Source organism: Notolepis coatsorum, assembly GCF_963971535.1.
Source record: "Notolepis coatsorum genome assembly, chromosome: 11".
In the NCBI taxonomy this organism is placed as follows: domain Eukaryota; kingdom Metazoa; phylum Chordata; class Actinopteri; order Aulopiformes; family Paralepididae; genus Notolepis; species Notolepis coatsorum.
The window spans coordinates 27,104,637-27,126,491 of record NC_140175.1 but is presented as its reverse complement, the minus strand read 5'-3'; the positions used below and the strand labels follow the sequence as shown (position 1 = coordinate 27,126,491).

The 21,855-nt window shown below is 44.5% G+C and overlaps 1 protein-coding gene across 2 annotated transcripts in view; it reads left to right on the top strand.

Annotated features, from left to right (window-relative positions):
* ehmt1b (euchromatic histone-lysine N-methyltransferase 1b) overlaps positions 1-21,855 on the top strand; it is an 82,422-nt gene that overhangs the window by 48,573 nt on the left and 11,994 nt on the right. For both annotated transcript variants that reach the window (XM_084325194.1, XM_084325195.1), the window contains exons 7-21: positions 1,952-2,014; positions 3,179-3,284; positions 3,915-4,052; positions 5,322-5,605; positions 6,702-6,928; positions 8,438-8,647; positions 8,937-9,019; positions 11,863-11,969; positions 13,043-13,165; positions 13,715-13,816; positions 17,482-17,586; positions 17,779-17,933; positions 18,683-18,856; positions 20,655-20,799; positions 21,031-21,108. In XM_084325194.1, coding sequence (XP_084181320.1) covers positions 1,952-2,014; positions 3,179-3,284; positions 3,915-4,052; positions 5,322-5,605; positions 6,702-6,928; positions 8,438-8,647; positions 8,937-9,019; positions 11,863-11,969; positions 13,043-13,165; positions 13,715-13,816; positions 17,482-17,586; positions 17,779-17,933; positions 18,683-18,856; positions 20,655-20,799; positions 21,031-21,108 — 2,100 coding nt within the window. The remainder of the gene's footprint in view (positions 1-1,951; positions 2,015-3,178; positions 3,285-3,914; positions 4,053-5,321; positions 5,606-6,701; positions 6,929-8,437; positions 8,648-8,936; positions 9,020-11,862; positions 11,970-13,042; positions 13,166-13,714; positions 13,817-17,481; positions 17,587-17,778; positions 17,934-18,682; positions 18,857-20,654; positions 20,800-21,030; positions 21,109-21,855) is intronic.

The following is a 21,855-nucleotide window of genomic DNA, read 5'->3' as shown; positions in this document are numbered from 1 at the left end:
GGAAATACACGGCTCGCTCTGTGAAAACCACTCGTTTTGTAACAATGTTTTAAACTGTTTATTAGCATCTCCGAGCTTCCAGACCCCACTGTAAAGCTGTGTTAAACCCATATTGTACGCTGGGTATCTTTGAAATTCATATCTGATATATTTTTGACCCACCCCCAGCCCCCCGATCACGCTTGGTAGTTTCTTTTTAAACTGGTCGCGGCACAGCTGAGAGTCACTGCGGTCACTAGAGCCCCAGGCTTGCACACCGCAGTCACGAAAGGGGCTAACGGCAGACTTTAAAAACATTTGTATTGCCACCCGCGACTCCCGTGGCTCTAGCTCCATCAATCATTTGGCCATCTCGAAAATGATTGGAATTAGCCAATGAGCTAGTTTTCACCTGTAGTCCCTGCCTACCATGCATGTCTTTATGGTGTGGGAGGAAACCAGAGTACCTGGAGGAAACTCACGCGAACACAGAACCTTCTTGCTGTGAGGCAGCAGTGCTAACCACTGTACCACCGTGCCGCCATTTGTAATCATGTTTTAATAGGATAGTGGGATATATTTTGGCAAGAGTTTAAAATCATTCCAAGAAGCTGGGGCATTAAAACTAAAGTTTGACTTTCTCCCAATCATTTGAGCGAGTCAGATAAGGTCCATAATTCCAATCTAGTAACATTCCGATGTATGGTGGTAATTTCCCAGCAATGGCCTTTAAAGTTAAATGGATACCAATGTTTATTTCTAACGTTTTGATCCTCATTGTTGAGATACCATGGGTTCACTCTACTTGTCTGATGTGTTTATGGAGTGTAAGTGATGTGTTTTCAGGCAGAGCTGGGCAAGAAGCAAGAGTCTTATTAAGTAATAATAATAATAATAATAATAATAATAATAATAAACTTTATTTGTATAGCACCTTTCATACAATAATTGCTGGCCAGAGCGCTTCACAGCAGTAATGTAGACATAAAATATAGACATGGGCATAAAATGAGCATAGTTTTGGCATAAATATAGACGGGCATAAAATGAGCAGAGAATTTACTAAATAAAAGCGATGCATGAAATAAAATGGCTCTAATTTACAGTACAATAATCATAGTGTAGTTGTAATGATTCTAAGTGGCAGAGGGTATTAAAAGGCTAACGTGAAGAGGTATATATCTTTAGCTTACTTATGAAAATATTGAGTGATCTAGCCTCCCGAATGTCTATAGGTAGGGTGTTCCATAGCTTTGGTGCATCTTTTGGCTATGGTTGGGAACCTTCAATCAACTAGTAGTAGATTATCCTAATGTTCTTGGGGCCACATAGTTGAAGAGAGAATTGGCTTGTAGCTTGTAGCTAATAGGGGTGAGGGGGGGAAATCCATACGTAGTAGTATCGCGATACTTTGCGTGGCGATACTGTATCTATACAGGGACGCCAAGTATCGATATTTAATTATTCATAAATTATAATTTTTTCTTTTTTTTTAAGGAAGTTTCATTGTTCATTTCAATACCTGTAATATTACAGTAGTGCACACACACACACACACACACACATGTGCATTCAGTTAAATTGGAATATGACTGTAATACAAACAGTTCAGTTTGTCAGGTACATGCAACACAGATTACAGTGTTTACATAAAAATGATTGAAGTGAGATGAACAGACTGAACTTTATTTTATTAGATAAAACATGTTGACAAAGTCTTACTTTGCAGTTGAAAAAAGGTAATAAAATATGATTAAAAAAAAAATCGCAATACTCAGCGTATCGCGATATATTTAGTATCGCGATACTATCGTATCGTGAGGTCTCTGGCGATTCCCACCCCTAGTAGCTAACAATGTAGCTTGTTCCTGTTCCATTTAGTACTTTGCATATAAGGAGAAGGACCTTTTTTTTTTTTTTTTAAATCAATTCTAAATGTTCCCAGAAGCCTGATGGTGTGTTGTGTTTTCAGGCGGAGCTGGGTGGGGAGCTGGAGACTGAGGAGTCTGGTGAAGAGGGGGCGGAGTCTGACCTGGTAAGATAAGATCCTACAACCACCTGCCAACGCATCACAATTCCTCTCTACTCTTACGGTCCGACAGGAAGTAGACTGTGGTTGCCACTGTGATGTGGAATTTCCACGAATAATAAACTCATGACTCGACACCGGTATTACCGGTGACACATTTTCAATGATTAGACAAGAGTTGATGTCTAATTAAAAAATATAAACCAACGGGACAGTAATTCCTACTGTTGCTGTCCTCTGAGCTCCTCTCCAGTCGATCTGCTGCAGGGTTTAATCTGAAACCTTTCAGAATCCTCCACATGTCATGTGTCGCCTCTAGAGCTTTCTTTCTCTCCTTCACGTGAAGTTAAAACTAAGTGAAAGTGAAACCTGAAAATAGCTGCCGTCTGCCCGTTCAGTTTTTATAATGTAGTCTGATTTACAGGCTTGATAATGTAGTCTGATTTACAGGCTTGATAACACGTTTAGCTCCCTTGGTCGCGCTACTGAAACAGTAAAGGAAAGAGGGATAACAGCTAAGTTTATGAAGTAAGAACCGAAGGGAGCAAGGAAGTGTGTAAATGAATGAACTTCAGTGGATATGCAATTTGGCTGATAGACACACAAAATGTATTTATTTGTGTGATTGTGTTGATGTTTCCATTTCTGCTAAATAAGTATGTACTGTACATTTTGTTTGGTAAACATTGCACTATGAACAGTCATCAGTGTACTGTATGTGTGTAGGGGCAGGTACAAGAATTTTCTTCCTGTTCCTTTTGGCCATGTAATTTAGTGGATCATGTTAAGATAACTATGTACTGTTGGACTGTAACAATTCCATGTATGAATAAATTAAAATGATGATGATGATGATGTACTTGGTGGATGCCTGAACACTGAGTACCACCGACTACCGCGGCAAGCCTAAAGTAGACATGTCCCTTAAGTTAATGGAATTAAACTAGCGTGTTTTTCAGTACAATACATCAAAGCCCAATCCGACTCTACACGTTGCTGCGGTGTTGTAATCACAAGATCTAGGACTGAAGAGAATGAAGCGAACAATGCGGTCAATAAATGGGTCTCTATCTCCTCCTCCTCCTTCACTCCTCTCTCTCACTCTCCTCCTCCACTCCTCTCTTTGATTCAAATGAACTAATGTAATTGAAATTCACCTCTCTGCCTCAGAGCTCCGAGTCGAGTCTGAGGAAGAAGTTGAAAAAGAAAATGACGGGAGACCAAGCCTGGCTCAGACCGTCCAGGAAACGAAAGAGGAAGACCATGAAGGCCAAAGGTGCGGTAAACCCCTTCCTCCCGCCGACACCTGCCCCCCCTCACCGGGCTTTCAAACCAGAGCGCGTTGTCCTCTAGGTAGCGGGTGCGACCTAGTGTTGCGACGTCTTAAGTCCTGCCTCTGGCACTACCTGACCCAAGAGGTCACACCGCTAGAGGTCAACGTTTTTATAAAGGTTGCTTTTTGCTCATGCAGCTGTTTAGGGGGGGCAGCCTCATCCCACGCGGGGACGTTATGATCTCGCTCGGCGCGGTTGCGCACTTGCACGTCTGGTTTGTAAGCCTGGCCAGGAGTTATACTGGAGATGTATGGAGAATCTCCTAACCATTGCCTTCTGTTTTACTGGAGATGTATGGAGAATCTCCTAACCATTGCCTTCTGTTTTACTCGAGATGTATGGAGAATCTCCTAACCATTGCCTTCTGTTTTACTGGAGATGTATGGAGAATCTCCCAACCATTGCCTTCTGTTTTACTGGAGATGTATGGAGAATCTCCTAACCATTGCCTTCCGTTTTACTGGAGATGTATGGAGAATCTCCTAACCATTGCCTTCTGTTTTACTGGAGATGTATGGAGAATCTCCTAACCATTGCCTTCTTGTGTCTTTCAATCGTTCCCATCCCTTTAGACCCCGAGGCTCCGGTTCAACCAAGGCCCCCGACTGCTCCTCGGCCCCAGGCAGGCCTTAGCGGGGGATACACAGAGGGTCCCCGGCAGTCCCTCGACCCCCAGGCCCAAGAGGAGTCGCTTTCCTCACACAGCGCTGGTGAGAGTTGGGGGGGAGGGGCGGTACTTGAATAACTGGTGTGGAAGTCTTGGCTTCCTCCAGTTCTTGTAGAAATCCGTCCATCTGTGGCTTTTCGGCAAGGCCTCCATGCTCACTGGGCCGGATAACTTATGAGAGCAACATTAGAAATGTGCACCACCTGGTGGTCATACCATGCAATGACTTCTTCATAGTAATATTAATGTAATAGTAATGATATATTGAGGTATGCTTGTGGTACGCCTCAGAGGGGGCACAGTGGTCAGCACCGTTGCCTCACAGCAAGAAGGTCCTGGGGTTCAAACCCCTTCAAACCCCTTTCTTCCTCCGGTTACTCCGGTTTCCTCCCACACCCAAAGACATGCATGTTGGATTTCCTGCCACGACTAAACCCTTGACCGAGGTGCTGACGTTACAACTGGAGTTGGTCCCCGGGTGCCTCACTGTGTGGCTGAACCACTGCTCCTAACTAGTTAGGAGGATGAGTCAAATGCAGAGGAAGATTAATAAAGGTTCAACTTAGCGTTTATACTAGAGGCCTGTCGTGCTAACTCCCATACAACCTATGATGTAGGGTGTTGTTGGGTCCACACATCCTCATTTGTGGTTGGCATGTTCATGATAGCAGTGGTTTGGATTACCCCACGTGGGAAGTTGCGTTGTTGTCAACGGCACTACATGGAAATTGTTGAAAGAAAATGTAAATATAAAAAATTATATATATATAAAATGTAGAGTGATGATGGAAATGATGGAGACATACAGTATAATAATTAAATAAAGAGATAAGGGAGATGGAGACATACAGTATAATAATTAAATAAAGAGATAAGGGAGATGGAGACATATTACAGTATAATCATTAAATAAAGAGATAAGGGAGATGGAGACATATTACAGTATAATCATTAAATAAAGAGATAAGGGAGATGGAGACATGCAGTATAATCATTAAATAAAGAGATAAGGGAGATAGAGACACACGGTATAATCATTAAATAAAGAGATAAGGGAGATGGAGACATACAGTATAATCATTAAATAAAGAGATAAGGGAGATGGAGACATACGGTATAATAATTAAATAAAGAGATAAGGGAGATAGACACAGTATAATAATTAAATAAAGAGATAAGGGAGATGGAGACATACGGTATAATAATTAAATAAAGAGATGAGGGAGATAGACACAGTATAATCATTAAATAAAGAGATGAGGGAGATGGAGACACACGTTAAATTCTCCCCGTCCTGACGTGACGTGTGCAGGTGGGACCGGGGCGTCGGTGGAGGAGGACCTGGTGCAGGAGGTTCCCCTGTGCAGCTGTCGCATGGAGACGCCCAAGAGCCGAGAGATCCTCATCCTGGCCGACAGGAAGTGCATGGCCACGGAGAGCGTGGACGGACAGCTGACCCGGTGCCAGGGCGCAGTCCTGAAGCAGGAGATGATGCGGCCCTCCAACTCGGTGCAGCTGCTGGTCCTGTGCGAGGACCACCGGAACGGCATGGTCAAGCACCAGTGCTGCCCCGGCTGCGGCTTCTTCTGCCGGGCGGTGAGTGTCTCTCTCTCCTCGTGGGGCTGGGGAAGTTCTGCAGGGTTCCCACTCTTCCTGGAAGACCTGGCCATTGAGAGACTAGATTTTTCCATTCATGGAAAACCTGGAAAATGTACTAAAATGACCAAAATATCCTGGAACTTTTCAATCGTTTTTTAGGCCTCACTCAGATCTACGATGTAAACCTAGGTGTGTATTTTGTTTGAAACTTGACTATTGGTAGGATTATAGCAGCGCTGCCAAATGTAGGGCCCCCAGGGCATTTGACAAGCTCGTGTTTATTGTGTGCTGTGAAAAAAAGTGCTGTGAAAATCCTAACCATAATGACTACAAAACATACATTTTGTGACCGACACTTCATCATGAACCCTGCATCATTTTTTTAAAATATTAAAAGGAGGAATATATGTAAGGGATAATGTATAGCTACGAGGTCATTGTCGCAAAATAATTGACCGACACAGAGTTTAAAATACCGAGGCGCCTCGCCGAGGTGTTTTAAACGTCAGTGAAGGTCAATTATTTTGCGACAATGATCGAGTATAGCAATACATTATCCCGCTTATTACATGGCTAACTTACTAACAATATACCTAATTCATTTTACATCGACAAGACGAGATCAAATGCAGACGCAGTTCTGTTCTGGCTCCGCTGTCATCGTCACACACACTCCGCTGTCAGTGCAGCCGGCAGGTGTGTCTGATTGGCTGCACTGATGCAGTGTGTCAGTGGCCTTGATTGCGAACAGCTGCGCACAGCGGTCATTATTGTTTGGCAGAGGTCCATTATCGAGTAATAACGGACCTCTGACGAGCGCTATTGACCAATCACAAGCAAGCATTTCGGCGAATGTGAAAACGCCATGTAATAACTGTGGTTAAATGTGTCGATACTAGGCCTACCGGTAAATTATATCACCGTTTGTGAGCAAGTGCTGTCCTGGAAAAGTCCTGGAAAATGATTTGTGTGAAAAAGAGTGGGAACCCTGTTCTACAGATTTAGATTTATTTTTAAGGTTTCTTTATTGGGAGAAGCGTCGTTATTTTAAATTTTTTGCTGACGTCCACTCTGGTCTCTTCCTCGGCCGTAGGGCACCTTCATGGAGTGCCAGCCGGACATCAGCATCTCTCACCGCTTCCACGGCGCCTGTGCCTCCGTGCTGCGGGGCCAGAGCTTCTGCCCTCACTGCGGGGAGGAGGCCAGCAAGTCCAAGGAGGTCACCATCGCCAACGCCGACACCACCTCCACCGTGCTCCTCGCGCACGGACCGGCCACGCCGGGGGGCCCCGAGGGCCGGGCGGACACCACCACCGGAGGGTAGGCTGGCGCGCTGCTGGATGTGGGTGTCGTGAATCCCTTATGGATGCGCATGTGGACGGATCTCTTCACGATCTATATGTATTTGTTCGCATTTCACGGATGAGTCAGATGCATTTGGGAGATCAAGTGAGCCTGGATTGAAAGGAGCGTGCTTCCATGTGAATCACACTGCCTGTGGGAGGAGGGGGTCATATTCTCTTGTAGGCTATTCATGAAGGGGGGGTGGCCCTTCAAGGGTAGGAGATAATAATATTAAACTGTATTTGTATAGCACCTTTCATACAAGAATTGCAGCCCAACGTGCTTCAGAGCAGTAATGTAGACATAAAATAGGCATACAATTAGCATAAAGTTGGGATAAATATAGACGGCCATAAAATAAGAATTGACCAGATAAAAGCAATGCATGAAGTGCAGACATAATATATAAGTATAAAACAGACGGAATAAAAGCAGTGCAATAGAATAGCTCTCATTTATAGTACACCAATCATAGTGTGGATCTAATGAGTCTAAAAGAGGAGAAGAGGTATGTTTTTAGCCTCCCTAATGCCCATAGGTAGGTAGGGTGTTCCATAGCTTTGGTGCATAATTCGCAAAGGCTGTATCCCTGATCTTCTTTTGGCCGTGGTTGAGAACCTTCAATAAACCAGTAGTAGATGATCGTAATGTTCTTGGGGGCACATGGTGGTCGGATTGGCAATGTAGCGTGGTCCTGTTCCATTTAGTCCTTTGTAAGGAGGAGGAGATGTGGGGCCATTGTCTTACTCAGACAAAGGAGTAGAGCAGTAAGGAGAGATTCTCCCTCAAAGGGCTGGGAGGAATGCTCTCATGGTCCACTGGTGGATAGTTGGAGATGCGTGGAGATGCGTGGTGAGTTTTCATGAAAACAAAAAAATACTTTTTGTTAATCTATTGTATATAACAGTTGGTCAAGAAAAAACAAAACAACATCTGACAACTTTGTCTTATTTTGTAGTTCCCCCTAGAGGGCAAATTTTGATATGACACCTTTAAAACAGTTTTAACTCGAGCACTCCTTACTAGTAATGAGTAGGATAGTAGTAGTAATATAGTAGATGGTAATGATGACAGTAGTGATAGTAGCTTTTGGCTTCAGAATGCCCTGCCTGGTGAACAAGGCCAGTCAAATGAGTACCATCTTTAAAATCTCTCTTCAAAACGTATAGGAAGTTCTTTTTATAATTTTGTTCCTTCCGTTTAATTCTTCCTCTTGGTTCATAATTTTTTTTATGCCATATCTGCCTCCTTTTATTGTGATGTTATTTTATCGTGTAACGCTGGCTTTTCTCAGAACTCACTTTTTAAATGTTTCTACCTTCGTTTCAGTAAGCGTTGTATAGAGTTTTCTAACATCGTAGGTTCTCTGTACAGGGTCATAGACGCTGTCGTAGTCACCGTTTTCATCACGGACTACGTTGTTGTTAATGTCGTAGGTGTTGTCGTTGTACATAATGAGCCCTTTCCTGCGTCTTTACCTTCCAGTCCATCCCACCTCCCAGCGGGGGCTGAGGCTAGCGGCAGGGCGGACAGCTCCCAGTGCATCGACTCTGGACAGGGGTTGGATACCTTCGCCGTCCCCGGGGGGTCCAGGGCAGGACCGGCGGGGGTAGGGGTGGGAGTGGCACCGGCAGCCCCCTCAGGACCACCCAAGGAAACTCTGGAGAGCATTCTTGCAGCCCTGGACACAGAGAAGTAATACCTTTTCAACCAGATTGTCATATCGTGACGTTGGCACGTCTATCTGCCTTCTTCTTGTAATGTATCTCTACAAAAAAAAGAAATATGTATGGTAGTTTTGCTCTATGGGATGTGAACACCTTGAAGCTCGATACCTCAAAACGACTCTGAATGTAGATTTGAGTCTTATAATACCAAGCTCACGATATGTAATTACATCAAGTAACATCGTCTACATCATTGACATTAGATAGAGATTAGAAGAAGAGTCTTATCTGTTTCTCCCCCGCTTGTCTGTCGTCAGGCCCAAGAAGCTGCGCTTCCATCCGAAGCAGCTCTACATCTCGGCCAAGCAGGGAGAGCTGCAGAAGGTGCTGCTCATGCTGGGTGCGTTCAGATCTGCTGATTGATTGATTGATTGATTGATTGAAAATTGTATTAACAGATTGCAGAATGGGTACAATACAGTACAGCTCAATACACACAATTGTTAAGGGGATGCAGACCAGAGAAAGACTTTCGTCTTGTTTACATCAGGGTCCCCCATTTTCAATTACCCTAATCATAACATATGACATACATGACATGCAGATAGACAGTACTGCTACATCTATACATTTATGACATACCAGATTTACAAATACAGTACTGTTTGTGATACGAAAAGAGTCTAAAAAAGAGAGTATATACATTTGAAGAAGAAACTGTACTTTGGAGGAGGTGGGGTGGGGGGGGTAACTGTACATTGGATTATCGACGAAACCTTACTTGGTCCCAAGAAGAGGGTCTCGTGTATTATTGGGTTAGGACATTTACTGTACATTGGAGGGGGTTGGGTTAGGACATTTACAGGGGCCAGTTTTGAATTGCAGTCTCCCGTAGGTGCTCTTTGAGAGTGTTTTTGAAAGTGGGTAGTGATTTACATTCCTTTACAGCTTTGGGTAGGGCGTTCCACATTGATGTGGCATAATTGCGAAACGTGTTTAGTCCCTTGTTTGAGTCGAATCTGGGTTTAACATGATTTGTGGAGCTCCCTCTGGTGTTGTGGTCGTGGTATTCACTGACCTTTGGGAAGTATTTTGACATGTACATGGGTACCTTAGTCGTGTAGTGTATCTTGTAGACCAGGCCCATTGCAAGTTGCTGTACTCTGCCGTCTACTCTAAGCCATCCTAGTAGGGCTGGGCGATATGGAAAAAAATCATATCGCGATAACGATATGATAATTTAATTTTATTTCTCGATATCGATAATTATCGAATTGTTACAAGTTAAATTTTTTTTTTTTTTTTTTTTTTTTTTTATATTAACAACAGATGTATGTTTATTTTGCAGCAATTCTTTGTCATTGCCGCCATCTTTAGTGTTACATCCCCTCACACTCCAGTTCTCAGGCTGCAGCTGGTTTAAAAGCTAAAGTAAACCGGCTTCTCTGCTGGCTGTGGCTCCAGAGGAGTTGAACAGTCCTGGCTCTGCTAGTTTATTTTCGATCTTTTGGCGCTTTTTTGGTGGACAAACCACCGCACATGTGCACTGTGACTCGTGACTGGAGTCTAGCTCTGCTAGCACACATAGCCTACCGTGTACAGACGGTTTCAAAATGTATTTTAAATTAGAAAGCAAACAAAATAAATGGACGAGAAAAATAAATCTGAATTTGGTCAGTATTGTCATTTGGACAAGCAAAGCCATTACTTTAAGTTGCAGGCAAGAAAGACAAGTCTGTCCACTGTCTCTGGTTTTAAAACTGCCCTGTTGCAGGTATAAAAAAAAAAAAAATCGATTTTTTTTTAATTTCGATATTCGATATCGATTATTAAAATATATCGCAATATTTATCGTTATCATTATATCGCCCAGCCCTACATCCTAGGTTATCAAAGTGGGCAGGGGTGAGGTGGGTTCTAGGAGTAAGGTCAAGCAGTAGTCTGACCAGTTTGTTTTGTGATGTTTGTAATTTTGTTTTTAGCGCCTTTGAGGTGCTTTGGTACCATGAGGTGCAAGCATAGTCGTAGTACCCCTGAATGAGTGCTCCTGCCAGAGTCTTCAGGGTATTCTTGTTTACCAGAGAGGAGATCCGGTACAAGGATCTAGTTCGTTGGTTGACTTTTTTTGATTACATTGGATGCCATTTTGTCACAGGAAAGATTTGCCTCTAGGATGGAACGTAGGTATGTAATTTCATCTTTCCTTGTGACAATATTGTCACCCACTGTAACTGAGAAGCCGTCGGTCTTGCTGAGTTTGTTATTTGATCCAAAGAGAATGGACTCTGTTTTACCCAGGTGTGTAATGATAGTTTGTCAGCGAGCCAGGTGCAGATTTTTCCTAGTTCAGAGCTGCAGGTTTTTTCAACCTGTAACTTGTTCTTGTCAGAGACCAGCAGGGCTGAGTCGTCCACGAACAACACAAGCAACAAGGGTGCTGCTTTCCTTCTCCGATTACACATATTTTACTGCTGTTCTCTTGATCAGAAAACACATATTTTACTGCTGCTCTCTTTCTTAGAAAACACATATTATACTGCTGCTCTCTTTATCAGAAAACACATATTATACTGCTGCTATCTTTATCAGAAAACACATATTATACTGCTGCTCTCTTTATCAGAAAACGCATATTTAACTTTTGCTCTCTTTATCAGAAAACACATATTTTACTGCTGCTCTCTTTATCAGAAAACACATATTTTACTGCTGCTCTCTTAATCAAAAACACATATTTTACTGCTGCTCTCTGTTCTCACAGGGTATCTGCAGGGTATTAAAAAAGTATTAAATAATTCTCAATTTAAGGCCTTAAAATGTTTTAAAAAGACTTGCATTTAATTTCCACAGGTATAAAATGTTTTTGGGGGCAGCCCGGGTATCGGGAGATGAAATACTATTAGATGTTTTTGTATTAAAGTTGTTTTGCGGTGGTGCATCTGGCGAGAGCTTGTATGGTACACACAATAATTGGTGTGCCAGTGCAGCCATCAGTGTCGCCATGTGTTTATTTTTATTTTTATTATTTTTTACTAGTATGGTCGTGATATTGGTATTCAATTTAGCTCTAAGTGGTATCGAAAAGGTCTTAAAATGTAAAAAAGTGGTATCGAAAAGGTCTTAAAATGTAACTTGTTGAAACCTGCAGATACCCTGTCTAATAATGTAGCTATTATCTGCACCTCACTACACATTTGATTAATTGAATCTATCGCTGTTTTGTTGCCCCCCTCTTTACTCCAGTGGACGGTATCGACCCCAACTTCAAGATGGACACTCATAACAAGCGCACGCCGCTCCATGTAGCAGCCGAGGCGGGTCACCAGGAGATCTGCCACATCCTCGTACAGGTGACGCTCAGTAACTGATCAGTCACTTTCCTGTTCTGTCCCCCAAGTGTCTGTTGTGACTCGTATCCCGAGTCATTGAAGTGTCATGAAAATTACATTTTAGAACGGGAAGAACTAGTGGAATGTGTAGTCGTACAGTAATGGGGTCAGGTCAAGTAATTTTTTTATAAAGCACGTTTAAAAACTCAAGAGCCAACCAAAGTGCTGTACAGTCAAAAGTAGGGATGTCCGATATTATCGGCCTACCGATATTATCGGCCGATATTGGCATTAAAATGTGATATCGGAAATTATCGGTATCTGTTTTCAAAGGTTTTATTTAAATTTTTTCATTTATTTAACCTTTATTTACCCAGGCAAGCAAGTACGTTTTTTATTGTCAAAAGTATGCATAATGTTGTGTTAATTCCACGACAAGAGATATGTAATGTTAATTACCTGAAATTATTCCGTTTTGGGGGGGGGGACCCTGCATATCTCGGTATCGGTTGATATCGGTATCGGAAATTAAGAGTTGGACAATATCGGTATATCGGTATCGGTAAAAAAGCCAATATCGAACATCCCTAGTCAAAAGCATAAAACATTTCTTAATACAAAAAGGCACAGCAGAACAAGACAATAAGACAACAGTAAGCCAACACACGGATAGAGTAGCACAAAGTACAATATAGCACATGGGACAATAGCGGGACACTAGACATGGGGTTATTTACTAAAGTACAATGAAGCAACAATGCGCCACAGGGGACAGAAGAACACAAGAACAGATACAAGGGGGAAGGGGCAAGATAAAATTGCATGTTAGGGTGTGGGAAAATTAGGGTTTATTGAAGGCTAGGGTGTTTTTAGTCTGGACTTAAATGTCCCCAGCGAGAGGGGGCAGTTCTGATCTCCAGGGGTAGCTGGTTCCACAGCTTGGGGGCCACGGCCTTGAAACGGCGATCGCCTCTCTTTTTGAGTCTGGGGTGGGGGGGTGGGTGGACCAGCCGAGTGGCGGCATGTATTCTTTTTGATAATTTCGCCAGATGTAAATAACGGGGTGATTTGTGTTTCCGGTGTGCTCTGTCCAGGCTGGTGCTAACTTGGACATGTGTGACGAGGACCAGCGCACCCCTCTGATGGAGTCCTGTGAGAACAACCACATGGAGACGGCCCGCTACCTGCTGAGGGCGGGGGCCTGCGCCACGCAGAGGGTACGGCAGCCATGTTGTGTGACCTCTCACCCTGCTGTGTATATACCATTCAAATGGTGTCTTAATCCCAGGACCTTAATATAAATATACAGTCTCCCCTGGGACCTTAATAAAAATATACAGTCTCACTCTGGGACCTTAATATAAATATACAGTCTCCCCTCGGACCTTAATATAAATATACAGTCTCACTCTGGGACCTTAATATAAATTACAGTCTCACCCTGGGACCCAAATATAAATGTACAGTCTCCCCTGGGACCTTAATATAAATTACAGTCTCACCCTTGGACCCAAATATAAATGTACAGTCTACCCTGGGACCCAGGCTCAGGAAAACATGATATTTTCGGCATGTGGTCAGACCGTAGTTTAAAAAAAATATTATTCTTTATCATTTAATAATTTTCAATACATCTAGACATTTGGCTGGTGCTTATCTAGAGCGAATGACAATGCATTCCTGTGGGCTCCTGTGACTTATTTGATGCTTCTTCTGTGTTTTGTGTGTGGGGTTTGATCAAGTTTGATCTGTATTATTGCCCTCAGGATGCAGAAGGGTTCACATGTCTCCACCTTGCGGCAAAGTCTGGGCGTTACTCCATCGTGGAGTACCTTCTCTCTACAGGACTGATAGACATCAACTGTCAGGTTGGTAGTATTTCCTCTCAGCCCTATCAATGAAAAAGTTTTTTTTTTTTTTTTATGTTTTACAGATACATTTTTCACATCCTAAATGGCTTTGGAAGTTGTATGGGTTTGAAAAGGTTGCATTTTAGGGCGTTCTGCTAAATATTGTTTAAAAAAAAAAAGACACTTGCCCGCTGTGTTTCGCTGAGGGCTTCTCATCACTGCAGCCTCTGTGTTGCTGTGACCTCAGTGACCTCCTTGACCTCAGTGGTCCCCTCTCTGTCTGAAGGATTCACGTTCCCCTCTACACAGGAGCACCTCCTCTCTCCTCAGGAGACAGACAGGGGCACCTCCTCTCCTCCTCAGGAGACAGACAGCAGCACCTCCCCTCCTCCTCAGGAGACAGACAGCAGCACCTCCTCCTCCTCAGGAGACAGACAGCAGCACCTCCTCTCCTCCTCAGGAGACACACAGCAGCACCTCCTCCTCCTCAGGAGACAGACAGCAGCACCTCCTCTCCTCCTCAGGAGACACACAGGAGCACCTCCCCTCCTCCTCAGGAGACAGACAGCAGCACCTCCTCCTCCTCAGGAGACACACAGGAGCACCTCCTCTCCTCCTCAGGAGACAGACAGGAGCACCTCCTCTCCTCCTCAGGAGACAGACAGGAGCACCTCCTCTCCTCCTCAGGAGACAGACAGGAGCACCTCCCCTCCTCCTCAGGAGACAGACAGCAGCACCTCCTCCTCCTCAGGAGACAGACAGGAGCACCTCCTCTCCTCCTCAGAAGACACACAGGAGCACCTCCTCTCCTCCTCAGGAGACAGACAGGAGCACCTCCTCTCCTCCTCAGGAGACACACAGGAGCACCTCCTCTCCTCCTCAGGAGACACACAGGAGCACCTCCTCTCCTCCTCAGGAGACAGACAGGAGCACCTCTCCTCAGGAGACAGACAGGAGCACCTCCCCTCCTCCTCAGGAGACAGACAGGAGCACCTCCTCTCCTCCTCAGGAGACAGACAGGAGCACCTCCTCCTCCTCAGGAGACAGACAGGAGCACCTCCTCTCCTCCTCAGGAGACAGACAGCAGCACCTCCTCCTCAGGAGACACACAGGAGCACCTCCTCTCCTCCTCAGGAGACAGACAGGAGCACCTCCTCCTCAGGAGACACACAGGAGCACCTCCCCTCCTCCTCAGGAGACAGACAGGGGCACCTCCTCCTCCTCAGGAGACAGACAGGGGCACCTCCTCCTCCTCAGGAGACAGACAGGAGCACCTCCTCCTCCTCAGGAGACAGACAGGAGCACCTCCTCCTCCTCAGGAGACAGACAGGAGCACCTCCTCCTCCTCAGGAGACAGACAGGAGCACCTCCTCCTCCTCAGGAGACACACAGCAGCACCTCCTCTCCTCCTCAGGAGACACACAGGAGCACCTCCTCTCCTCCTCAGGAGACACACAGGAGCACCTCCTCTCCTCCTCAGGAGACAGACAGGAGCACCTCCTCTCCTCCTCAGGAGACAGACAGGAGCACCTCCTCTCCTCCTCAGGAGACAGACAGGAGCACCTCCTCTCCTCCTCAGGAGACACACAGGAGCACCTCCTCTCCTCCTCAGGAGACAGACAGGAGCACCACCTCATCCTCCTCAGGAGACACACAGGAGCTCCTCCCCCTTCTCTCCTCGTCAGGAGTCATAGCTTTCTTTCCATTCCATCTCATGTTCAGTGAATGTTGTTGTCAGTTCTGTGCCAGCGGCGTGCGACAGCCTCTGACCCATTTAGCTCCTGTTGTGTGAGAAGGCTGCAGTATTTAGAGTATTCATGTATTGTTTAAACCTAATGTGCAAAAGCTCCATTCAACCTTCAAAGGCTTGACGTTTGACTTTTACTAGTTTTTGACGAGGAACAATTGATACCGCCAGCCCTACAGTGTGTACTGCTATCAGTCCGGCATAAGGTGCGACGTATGCCACGTTCCCGTTATCAAAGTTGTTCCTTGAAGCACTAGAAAAAGCTCCCTGCCGAGAGTGAACATCACTTTAACCCTTTCACTGCCACACGACAGACAGAAGGTTAACCCTTTACTATCACACAACCGACGGTCGCTGTCGTGTGGCAGTGAAAGGGTTAACATTATGTGTATTGCCGCAGTGAAAGGGTTAACCGTTTGGTAGTGCGGCAGTGAAAGGGTTAAGTCCCTGCTGATAAATCCTGGCTTTGATGAGGATGTCAGTTTGCCAACAAGCATCCGTTATTATGACTCGTCAACCGGTTTCACAAGGTAACATGACATCGAATTAGATTCATCGCGACAAAAAGCTCCGTGCTGAATGATGATCTTGGGGACAAAGCGCCGTGCTGAAGTAACATATCTGCATTTCGATTCTAAAACAAATAAAATAAAAAATAAAATGTACTTTGTTAATTAATACCCTAGTTACAGTACAGCAACCAAATTAAACTGTATCAAGTCAACTGAAAATGTGAATAGTATGAAAAAATATAAAAAAATTCAAAAAAGAAAAAAAAATCTCCTGCGAAATAAGCTGTGACCTGCACCTCAAAGAATCGGAATTGGAACCGGAATCGTTCAAATCCAAACGATGCCCAACCCTATGCTGAATGATGATCTTGGGGACAAAAAGCTCCGTGCTGAATGATGATCTTGGGGACAAAAAGCTCCGTGCTGAATGATGGTCTTGGGGACAAAAAGCTCCGTGCTGAATGATGGTCTTGGGGACAAAAAGCTCCGTGCTGCTGAATGATGATCTTGGGTTTATTAGGAGAAAAGAGGGAGGAAAGCGGAGTGCTCTCAACAACTGCAGTATATTTCCCTCCAAACCCAGATGCTTCCAGCGTGGCCTCTCAGTGCTGGAGATCATATATTAAATGGTAAACGGTGCATTTATATAGCGCTTTTATCCAAAGCGCTTTACAATTTTTGTTCCTCAGTCACTCACACATTCACACACCGATGGCGGAGGCAACCATGCGGTAGAAATTGGGGGGTTAAGTGTCTCGAACCGGGAACCTTACGATTACCAGACGACCGCTCTGTATACCTCCTGAGCCACTGTCGCCCCATTGGAGATATCGTATCTCTATAATAATATGGAGAGAGAGGAGATCTTTCTCTGCAGATCTAACTGGGGGTGAATGGCATGATTGCTTCCAACATTCATCAAGTGTTAAGTCCTTTCGTTCACTGCCATCAAAGTGTACTCTCTGACTGTCTGTCTGTCTGTCTGTCTGTCTGTCTGTCTGTCTGTCTGTCTGTCTGTCTGTCTGTCTGTCTGTCTGTCTGTCTGTCTGTCTGCCCGCGGGACTGCAGAGTTTACAGCCGGATTACACCATCTGATCCGTCTTTGTCTGACCTTGCCGTGTAAGTAGGCAGCGGTGGAGACGGGCTGTGATGCAACGGAAGAGAATTGTCCTCAGAAGAATCCCAGAGAGGCTCTGCCTTTCCGGGCCGAGCACTCTTCAGTATGCACTCGGAATGGGAGATTGTCTGTTTTTAAATCGTATGCCGTTCTCTCTTGGTATTGGGGGGGCGGGGAAAATAACGAGCAGTATGTCGGACATCTTCCGCTCTCTCTACTTTTTCTGTTGTTGTTGTTGTTAACTTCTCAGAGGTGATCGTCAGTAGTGTTTTTTTTTACGAAGCCGACCTGCATTCCTCCTCTCCAGGATGACGGCGGTTGGACAGCCATGATCTGGGCTACGGAGTATAAGCATCTCGACCAGGTGAATCTGCTTCTCTCCAAAGGGGCCGACATCACCGTTAGGGACAAGGTCAGTGTGTTTTTTTTGGAAATGCACTCAATAATTCATATTTGCATTTCGATTCGGGGGGAATACGAGTACGTTGTTTTATGCCCAGTTGTGCCTTTTGTCATTTTCTCATGTAGTACATACACTACACGAAGCAATACCGTACCGTCGTTATTATTTAATGAATGTTGATTGCTTTTCCGTGTCGTCTAGGAAGAGAACATCTGCCTGCACTGGGCGGCCTTCTCCGGCAGCGTGGAGATCGCCACGCTGCTCCTGGACGCTCACTGTGACCTCTTCGCTGTCAACGTCCACGGCGACTCCCCTCTGCACATCGCCGCGCGGGAGAACCGGCTGGAGTGTGTCACGTGAGTCGAGCGGCTTGAGGGGGGGGGGGGGGGGGGGGGGAAGCAAGCTTCTTTTTAGTTTGCTTTGTTTGTTTGTTTGTTTGTCTATTTGACGGGGACAATGCGCACAGAATTATGCCAAGAAGGCTGGTTTTCATCCGTAGTCCCTGGACAAGTATAAAGGAACAGACATAAAGTATTTGACATTGATTCATAGAATAATAGGAAGCTATATTAACAATTTCAATATTCTTTGTAGACATACATTGGTTCATAGATAAAAACACTGTCATGGTGTTTTATGTATGTGTGTATATATATATATATATATATATATATATATACATTCACACACAGGTCAAACAAATCAGTATCTTACCAGCACAAAATCAATATACACTTGAAAAAGAACAAAGATACAATTAAGTCAGTCTGCATGAAATTGGTGACTGCATACAGAGTATCTGCAGGGTATTAAAAGGTATTAAATTGATAATTCTCAATTTAAGGCCGTAAAAGGTATGCACAGTTATTAAATTATTTGGGGGGGGCAGCACGGCTGTCGGGAGATTAAATCATTTAATAAATGTTTTTGTATTAAAGTATTTTTTTGTGCGGGGCTACCGGGAGCCTGGCGGGGTCTTTGTGGCTGCAATGTCTAAATGTAGGGGGAGTTGGTCCAAGATTGTTTTTGTAGTTGGTTTGATCATTGGCTAGGAAGTAAAATATTAAATAGTCTCCAAAGACTTATTTAATCTCTTCCCCTTCAGACTCTTCCTGTCTCTGGGCGCAGACGTCTACTTGAAGAACCGTGAGGGGGAGACCCCACCAGACTGCTGTAGCCATAACTCCAGAGCTTGGCTCGCCCTGCAGTCCAACCGCAAGGACAGGGAGGCCAAGAGCCCCATGTCACCTGAGGTGGTGGCGGAGAAGGTCCTTCTGAGGTAGGTTCGACGACCATTAATTGTCCTTTTTTAATGCAGGTACAAATGAAGGTTCATGTGGACTTCTCATGGTTCACATGGATCTTACGGTCTCTTTGCTGCTGCCTTTCTCTCTTTATTTCACCTCTTTCTCGCAGCACTCTCTTGTCATACTTCTCCATCATCTGGTACATTTGCATTGCCTTCCGGGCTGAGAATAGTCTCTTGCTCCACAATGGTGAAACGAACTTTCCACCACAGACCAATCTGCCCAATTTCCTGTCGTCTGCAAAAACACACTTCTTCAAAAAGAAAGGGAAAAAAAAGTTGACTAACCTTTGTACTGTCTTTTACAAGTATGCACTCTGGTACTAAGGAATCTACCGTGCCTATATTATTACCTACTATGCTAATATGCACTCAAGTTCGACACTGTTTGACGAACAATGTTACTGACCCTTAGCTGCCAGAGTGGTACCCATCCTGCTAACTTGTGTCTACAGAACTTGTAAGTCGATTTGGATAAAAGCGTTGGCTAAATCACTAAATGTACATTTTGCGCTGATGTATAGACCTGTGGGGAGTGAGGTTCCACTGTGAGTTTTCCCCATTGCAGCCAGAGGGATAGATTATTTAATGATTTTGCTGTTGCAACCAATAAAGGTAAATGTTTTGACTTAATCTCTGTCTACTCTGACGTTGGTATCCCTCGGCACTCTCGTTGGCTATCGCGCCATTCGCCGGCATTTTTGTTTTCATTTAAACGCTATGAAGATCCACGTCCAAAACGCAAACTACAGCATTGAAAAACAATCTCGAGTCAGGTAATCGGGAGTATGTAATTCCAATAGTGTATTCTATCTGTTGTTTTGACTACTTTAATTTGGTTACAGTCCTCTCAGCATGGTAGCCTTCTCTTGAGACTGGGCTCGTAGTGTAGTGGTGGAAACTGTAGTACTGTAGTCCAGCTCCTGTAGAGGAAGTCAGGAAGATTCAGGCAGCACAATAACTTCTGGTTACATTCCCTGAGAAATGAGAGGGCACGGCGGTACACGGGGGCACACAAAATATAGCATAGCTAAACTATGGAATGGTGAAATGCAGAACTCGCCATAGTCACACAGCACGGTGTCGCAGTGGTTAGCACTGTTACCTCACAGCAAGTAGGTGCTGTGTTCAAATCCCACAAAGCCTTTCTGTGTGGACTCTGCACGTTCTCCCCATGTTGGCATGGCTTTCCTCTGGGTGTGTGGTTTTATCCCACACCACAAGACACGCATGCAAGGTACACTTCTGCCATCACCCCCTTGACCAAGCTACTGGGTGTTTGTGGCTGCCCACTGCTCCTAAGTGGTTAGGATGGGTCAAATGCAGATAATCCCCTCAGGATTAAAGGAGCTGTAAGTGGTATTTATTTGTTAAAATAAGTGGTCTACATGTTAAAATAATAGCTCTACATTCCGACGGCCATCACTGATGTTAGATTGTTAGGTCAGTAACATGGGTCTCCCAGTCCTTCCGCTCTGCAGTAGACAGAAAATAAATTTTCTGGTATCCATTCCCACTTTATCCAATCAGGTAAAAAGAAAATAATTTTCTATGTAAACAGAAGCCACAGTGCTGCCTTTTAAAGCAACATGCGCCTGGCTTCCTCTGTAGGAGCTGGACAGGGAGAATTATACAGACGTGTCGACGTGTAGCATATGAAACACGTCAGAGAAGCTAGGCTAAGGGCACCCTTGCTACCGTCGCTCCCTTTTTTAATATCCGCTTGGTGGATCTGTGCTAGTCCCTAACCTGCTCTCTCTTTTCCCCACAGAGACATAGCCCGGGGACACGAGAGAGTTCCAATTCCTTGTGTCAACTCTGTCGACGGTGAGCCCTGTCCGGATAACTACAAATACGTCCCAGAGAACTGTGTCACGTCTCCCATGAATATCGACAAGAACATCACGCACTTACAGGCAAGTCGGACAGGCAGACGGTTCATTAAGTCGCTGACTTCACCGGCGTGCAGTAGGGCTGACCTCGACTAGTCGAATAGTCGGCACATTTTGGCCAATCCAATTCGACTATACAAATCGATTAATAGGGGACAGGCCTAGTGTACAGTAGATGAGACACAATGAGCTTATATAATCCATGGCAATGTGAAGTAACCGTTCCTTTTTTCTGTGTTCATCTGTGGCCCACAGTACTGTGTGTGTAAGGACAACTGCTCCGCAAGTATCTGCATGTGTGGCCAACTCAGTCTGCGCTGTTGGTATGACAAGGTAAGACTCTGTTAATAGAGACGTATTATGGAAAATGGGTTTTGCCTAGTCTTTGTTTTGACAGTCTGAAATTGGCAGTCTGAAATGTTATTCAGGCGCTGGAGAAGTAACATAGCTGCTTCTTGTTATTTGGCCTGCGTGAGAAGTCTTCAGATTTAATGAATCAATTAGCTGAGCTTTCTGGAGCCAGGAACACGGTTTACCTAATATCCTGCCCAGTATTTAAACATATTTCTACTCTTGGATGTGGGGTAGCCAGGCAGGGAAGGCGATAATTACACACCCACCAAAAGCAGCATGTTCTATACAAGGGAAGAAGGAGGTGCTGGAAAATGTAGAAAATAGATTTAGACTAGTTTCTTTGCAAAACAATTAACAAACATGATCCAAGGAAGTCATATAAAATTGTTGAAAAAAGGTATTCCTTTTTAAAGAGTTCAAGTATAAGTGGACCCTGAACTACATCTTTAAGGAAAGAAAGAAAGGTTGCCCTAATTTTTGAGGTTGCCCTCATTTACAACGATTTTGAGTGATACAGACGAGTTAAAATGAATAAGACAAACACATGAAAATAAAGAATCAGTTGAAGTAGTTGTTACACATTGAAGCAGTTACACATTGAAGCAGTTACAGGTTGAAGCCGGGTGGTTTGTGATCATGGTTTTGAACTGTCCATATGTAGAGTATTGATCTTTAAGGTAGGTTGATAAATTCTACGTAGAATTTGGCACTAAAATAAAAGGCTGA